The sequence below is a fragment of the Bos javanicus genome, chromosome 4 (genome assembly GCF_032452875.1).
Source record: "Bos javanicus breed banteng chromosome 4, ARS-OSU_banteng_1.0, whole genome shotgun sequence".
Taxonomy (NCBI): Eukaryota; Metazoa; Chordata; class Mammalia; order Artiodactyla; family Bovidae; genus Bos; species Bos javanicus.
Window position 1 is genome coordinate 25,502,774 of NC_083871.1, and position 7,118 is coordinate 25,509,891.

At 42.8% G+C, this 7,118-nt stretch overlaps 1 protein-coding gene across 11 annotated transcripts in view; it reads right to left on the bottom strand.

The window, feature by feature from the left end:
* Window positions 1–5,464, bottom strand: part of CRPPA (CDP-L-ribitol pyrophosphorylase A) — a 454,696-nt gene extending 449,232 nt beyond the window's left edge. For 4 of the 11 annotated variants that reach the window (XR_009735806.1, XR_009735807.1, XR_009735808.1 and 1 more), the window contains exon 1: window positions 4,370–5,457. Coding sequence is in view for 8 of the 11 variants with exons in the window: in XM_061413612.1 (XP_061269596.1) it covers window positions 4,370–4,626 (257 nt within the window). In the remaining 3 variants the exon portion in view is untranslated. Of the gene's footprint in view, window positions 1–4,369 lie in introns of all 11 variants that reach the window. The other 7 variants (XM_061413616.1, XM_061413613.1, XM_061413610.1 and 4 more) reach the window with 7 other exon arrangements.
* Between the last annotated feature and the right edge of the window lie 1,654 nt (window positions 5,465–7,118).

A 7,118-nucleotide genomic window follows, 5' to 3' on the forward strand; every position in this document is an offset into this window, starting at 1 on the left:
AGTTGAAAACAGATTTAAACAAATGCTTTTTAAAAACAGATGGAAAAATCAGGCCCTGTTAATACCCCTTAAGTGCTCTCACCCAGGCTGCAGAAGTTTGGCCTCCAGGGAGAGGGGCAGCTGTGACTCATCGCCCGGACACTCACCATGGAAATCAGACCTCGGGATCGTCCTGTGGCCATCATTCCTCCTCCTCCTAATCCATCCTGATATTTTATTATTTTTTTTTAATTTAAACTTATTTATTTTAATTGAAGGCTAATTACTTTACAATGTTGTATTGGTTCTGCCACACATCAACATGAATCCACCACGGGCGTACACGTGTTCCCCATCCTGAACCCCCCCTCCCATCTCCCTCCCCATACCATCCCTCCGGGTCATCCCAGTGCACCAGCCCCAACCCTGATATTTCACAAGTAAAATACTGAATTGGTGTGAAGGGGCTGGCTCCTCACTGCCTTGACACATCTCTTTAATGTGGCCCATGAAGGCTTCCAGTGGTCAAGCCCAAAATACCAGTCCTGGTCTTCTCTTTTGTCTCACAAGGGCCCCGGGGAAGCCGATGGGAATGTAAATCTCCAATCACCTGATCTCTTCAAAACTCAATCCCACTCCGTTTCTTCTAAGATATAGGCCTCTGCCTTCACCTGATTCAGACTTAACCTTTTCATTAATGAAGCACTCAGACAAAAATTTTAACTCAAATTTAGGTATCTGAGCAATCACTCAAAAGCACCCTTAATTCATCTCTTTTTCTGAATCCTTAATACAACTAATCACTAAAAACTGCCAATTCCCGTCTTCAAAATATTTCTCCTATGTTCCCTACTCCATTCCTACTTTCAGCTTAATGAAAGCTATCCATATTGCTCATTTGGATTAACAGTTATTGCTTTCTATTCTCTAACAGTTTGTAGTGGTTTTCAGGAATTCAGTGGGACAGAACAATTTTTTTAAGTACACAAAAAATATTAAAGAAAATTTCAGAAGATCAAATAAGCCAGACGTTAACACATTGAAAAACACCATGGAGTCTTAAACTATTACTAAAAACGGACTTTCATCAATCTTTCAAGTAATAAAAAAGCAAGCTAGTCTCAATCACAAAATCCATGGTTGCCATAACATACAAATTGACAAAATGAATTTTTCATCTGGAGTTATCAGACTCATGGAGACCAACTCATATTAACCAAATTAAAAGGCTCTGAAACATGAATCTGAATGCCAACGTATTAATATACAATGATATACATTACTACCACAATGTCTGGAAAACTGTTTGATCAACACAACAGCAAATTTTCTTCCTATAAAAGATTTCTATGGAAAGCCAATTTATAATAATGTTTTTTGATGAGCATGAAACCTTATCAAGGAACATCTTAAGCAGTGTCCTCAAGAACTCAGGAAGCCTCAGGAGCTATGGAGAGAGAGAAGTGTGCCTGAATTTGTTCAAATCTATGGTCACAGGAATTTCTACCCAGCCTACCATCAGCATGAGTCTGAATAAATATGGCCAAAGTTTGCTTCTCTTTTTCGCTTTCATTGTAGTTGTCATTTGACTCTATTTAACTATTCCAGGTTAACTTTCTTTAAGTATTTGAAGCCAGAAATTAGAGTGCTAGCCGGAATTTTTACTTTCTCTTTCAGACCTGGGAATATATATTTTTTAATCAGTAAAATGTAGATATCACTTGATCCATTGTGAGTAGATTCCACAACTTAATTGTCAGAGCTTTATGCCCCTGCCAATAATACCACTATCACATGATTTCTTACAGCAGTGATTCCTTTTACAAACTCAGGTTATAGTTATATAAAGGATTAATACCCTTGACCTCAGTATCTCATTAACAAAAAGGAAAAAAAATCAAAGTTCTCTTTAAGTTATAATCTGTGATTCAATTTATATTTTATTTCCCCCTAAAAAGCCAAAGAAGGCAATGGCACCCCACTCCAGTACTCTTGGCTGGAAAATCCCATGGATGGAGGAGCCTGGTAGGCTGCAGTCTATGGGGTCACTAAGAGTCCGATACGACTGAGCGACTTCACTTTCACTTTTCACTTTCACGCATTGGAGAAGGAAATGGCAACCCACTCCAGTGTTCTTGCCTGGAGAATCCCAGGGACGGGGGAGCCTGGTGGGCTGCCATCTATGGGGTCACATAGAGTCGGACATGACTGAAGCAACTTAGCATTAGCATTAGCAAAAAGCCAGAATGAAACTTTAAAACTTCTAAAAATGTTTTTAATCAACTTCTGAAAGACCTTTGTTCTTAGTACAACCTACAAATTATTTTACATTTGATCCTTTCAGTATAATGTCTATAATGCAGAGATCTGAACAAGCTGTATAATCTCGGTATACTAAACACATATATACTGCTACACATATAAAGGCTAATTGTAATATACAGCCACACTAAACTAGTTTGGATAGACGTGGAGCCTCCATCTCACCAGTTAAAGCCTTTCATCAATGTGTCTGAGATCTGTGTGAGTTCAGGGATTCTTTTAAATCTCATTTAATCTGATCATTAAAGAAATTTCAATGGCACACAAGTAAAAGGTGGCTAGACTAGAAAAAAAAAAAATGTGTATTTTCCCAATTTCAACTGAAGCAGAAAAACAATATGAAGTCCCAGACGGTTCACAAGGCAAACCTCTCAATGTCTCCTCCAACGTCTCAATTTTGCAAAGATAGGTGCTTTAATGTGAAGCATGTTTGAAAAGTAAAGTACTTCCTTTAGTCTGCCCTTGGCACTAAGGATCTCATTGGAAAATGAGACCCTTGCTCTTAATTTCTCTATGGCCATGGAGCACTTCACTTGGCCACTGGTGATGCCTCCAGTGTTCTGACAAGTATCTATCTGGCAGTCTAGTTGCTCTTTTGAAGGTTTCAACCAGCTGTCTCTATAACTGGACACAGTTGCTATCTCTCTGCCCTGTCTTAAACAGTACTTTTAATTCCTGGGCCTTTCCAGGGTTCTACGACTTCCATCAACTTGTTTCCTTCACAGCTCTTCTACCTGACAGCTGTGCCTCCACTTCCTCAGGCCCGCTGAAATGTATGGGTTCTAGACTGCCTTTCTTCCAGAGATTGTTGTTCTCTTCCCTGCTCCCTTTCGCTTTCATGTTTCCATTGTGGGGCCATACAGTTTCACTTGCTTTGGGTAGGTAAGTCGACATGTAATAAATGTTTACATGGCATTGTTCCACTGAAAACTAAACTAGTCATGCTTCTTAACATTTCCCTATCCTATTTCAGGGCCAAACTTGAGGCGTGGGGCCTCCTTCTAAGTCCTCATCGGTTTGTCTTTAAGTTGGTCCTCAGGACCAAAAGACAAGAGCTTCCATAATTTACCCTTCGGGATGAAATGCCCTAGGTCTTTAGCACCATGCTCTAGGAAAACTATTATCAGTCTTGTGGAACCCCATTCTTTAACCAATACAATGGCTTTCATTTGGCAAACAGCTAGGAAGCACCCATATATATCCCCCTGTAACACAAGGTTTCCAAGGATCTCCTGAGACATACCCCAACATAATCATATTCCATAACTTCTTCACGCACTGTAATAGGACCAAGAATGATCTCTGTTTCAAAATGGAGGTTTTGATTAGTTATTATTCCTATTAGGATTTTATTACTGCTGTGACCGAATTGGGCTTTCCTGATGGCTCAGTTGGCAAAGAATCCTACCTGCAATGCAGGAGCCCCAGATTCATTCCCTGGGTGGGAAGGTCCCCTAGAGAAGGATACTGCAACCCACTCCAGTAATTCTTGCCTGGAGAATCCCATGGACAGAGGAGCCTAGTGGGCTACAGTCCATTGGGTTGCAAAGAGTGATCGAATTAAGTAAAAATCGAAAAAAAGTCTTATTTTTAATTCAACAAGCCCGTCCCAGAATTCTTTTTCTTTAAAATTGATACTTTTAAAAATATACACCTAACTCATTTCACGTTGGCTTCTGGAAGTTTAACCACCACAGCAACACTTATGTGGACCTTTGTACTTCTCCCCCACTTCCAATCCCTCCAGCTGCACCCCAAAATCCACATCACGCACACAGGGCCCAGAGTTAGAACTAAACGTCCCCAGCCCTAACCCAAGCACTCCCGAGGGCGACTCCACGGGCCGGCGTCTGTGGGGCCTCTCCAGGCTCCCGTTCCGTGAAGGGCTAACAGGAATGGCCCCCGAGCTGGAGGGTCCGAGCCGGGGGAGTTCAGCCCTGCAGTCCGCCCAGGGCGGGCGCCAGCGCGAGCGCAGCCCCAGGGGCAGGTGCGGCGCGCGGGCCGCCCTAGGCGGGAGGGCGGGGAGCGGCGGGCCGGGGACCGCGAGGCGAGCCCGGCGCCGCCTTACCTCTCCAGGGCCTGCAGGGTGTAGCTGATGAGCGGCCTCTCCAGGATGGGGCAGAACTGCTTCGGGGTGGGGACGCCCATCCTCTCCCCGCTACCCCCCGCCGGCAACACGGCCGCCACAGCCGGCGCGCGACACCCGGCTTCGGCCCCGAAGCGGCTCAGCGAGGAGGCCGAGGCCGCCGCGTCCGCGCCGCGCAAGCCACGCAGGCGAGGCCCCGGCTCCGCGGGCCCGGAGCCGCCAGGCGGCCCTAACTCCATGGCGGCGAGCGGCGCGGCGCGCCCCGCTCGCCGGGGTCCGCTCGGGGCCTCGGCCGGGGTCGTGCGGGAGAGGCCGGGCGGGGGCAGAGCGGGCACACGGACAGCGCCCACCCGAGCCGCGCGGGCCTGGCCGCCCCACGTCCCCAGGGGAGGATCTAGCTGCCAGTCTTCCCTCTCGGCGCGTCTTCGGCCTCAGTCCCGAGCCCAGCGCCCCCGGGAGGGCTGAGTTTCCCGGCTCTCGCCTTCTCCGGCAGGCCCAGCAGCCCCCGCAGGTGTCAGCTCTCCCTAAGTGCCTACGGGTCTCCTTAACCTAACAGCTGTGCTCAGGCCGTAGAGGTCAGGTCTCCCTCCCATTCCCTCTCCCCTCGGAGAGATTTAAAGAGATTTGGATGGGAGTCACGAGATGGGCCAGAGAGATGTAGATGTACATCTCGATTATCTTTCATTCCGCTCGTGAGGCTTCCTGGCTCCTCAAGTAAAGACAGGTGGACGGACAAATATGAAATATCATTGAGTCAAACTGCCGCGGTTACCAAATTTGTCTGCAAATCGGAAACACCTGGGGAGCTCAAAAAACGCTGACTGGTATGCCCCACCCTCAGAGACTGGGTTTAATTGGCCTGAGCTTTGGAATGATTTTAAAGATCCCCAGGTGATTCTAATGAGCAGGCACGATTTTTTTTTTTGAAACCACGAAGCCAAAGCAGTAATACTAATAATTGCTGAGTAGTCGGCACACAGTATCTCATTTAATCTCCAGGAGAACCCATCTATTGCCATTCCACTTATACACAGGCGGAAACAAAGTTCACTGTTTAAATAACTTGTGTAAGATTGCACCCTTAATGGCCTTTGCCCAAAAGTACAGCCAGAGTTGAAGAATTCCAGGGCCAAAGCCTATCATGCCCTTATTTAGTTCTGTCTTTGATAGCAATGTTTACCTTGAAAATGTACTGAAATATTTGGAGTGTCGAAGCAGACTGTATTAGGTCTCTGGAATGTAAACTCCTTGAGGGCAGGGTCCTTACTTTTTTGGTTTGGGTACTGTCCTGGAATATAAGTGAAGCTTAATAAATACTTACTGAATAAGCTACAAATTCAATGAATGATAGTCGAAGTATATATAATTAAATATTTGCTAATTTATGTTTATAACTAATCTTATATTAGTTAATATAAGATTCATTAAAAAGGAATCTTTTATATATTATCAGGTTATAATATTCCAATTCAGTATTTTTAGCCATTTTCCCAGTTTAGAATAAAGCATACAAAATTAAGATTTACCTTTCTACTCTTATTGTCTTTTATTTGATCTTATTATTAAAAGCACTATCAGTTTCAGATCGGTTGCTTTTATTATAATTAATCTTTAGCTCTGTTCTACTTAAATTTTGTCAGGTCACTAACTCTTAGCCAAAAAGTAGGCTTCATAATACACTTGACTTTGTAGCACTACCACTCCTGTGTCTAGACTACAGTATGCGTTCAATTAATATATGTTGACTAATTGGGTGGATAAATGAATAACTGAGTCTATCTACAGAGACAAAAAAGCAAATCAAATTATTGTTTCTATTAATATTGATCTTTAAACCTCACTTTTTTAATCTAATGGTGGAGCTAATGCTATTCTTCATTTTCTTAGTCTTAAGCAAAAATATCATAGTAATAAAATTCTTGTTATATTAATTTCTATATAATCATTAATATAATTAAACTTTGAAAATTTAACCAGAATATTATTTTATTGATTTAGTTCTCTTCTTCAAGTAACTTTGCTCTGATCACTGTGAACTCATAGATCTTACATACTATACCGTAATGATGTTTAATAGACAGACTTGTACTGAACGAAAAAGGACAGACTTTATTTGTATATAGCAATATGAGAAGCAAAGATGAGAAGCAAAGTTTTTGTTCTATGTCTTTCTATATAAACATAAATAATTAGTTCTTTATTTTATATTCTTTGCATAGGGGATGTAGTTTCCATGTTGCTTTATACTGAAGGGGAGCAAAATATGCCACTTCAGCATATTGACTACTTTAAAGTTACTTAAGAAATATCATGAGCAAGACGGACATTCTGACCCTCATTTGTCCTCCTGAAAGCAGGAAATAAATCCCTCATATGAAAATACCTTGTAGCAGCAGAGAGACATCCTTATCACTATAGGCAGGGAATTCAGGGCAGAGCAGAGTATATAAACACACCTGGTTACTTCTTCATTAATTAACTTTTCCAAGCCCCTCTATTTTGTCAATTCCTCACAAATGTATTGCTCCTCAGTCTAAAAGGTATGGAAGCTGCTTTAGTTACTTCTTACTACTTTGGGGTTCCCATACATGCAAAATTAAACTTGGTTTTCTCCTGTTGATCCATCTTAGGTTAACTTAATTATTAGGCCAGCCAGACAACCTAGAATCGATGAAGGAAGAAGTTCCACTAAAAGTTATAGCAGCCACATTATAAGACTATTTTCCCTGTA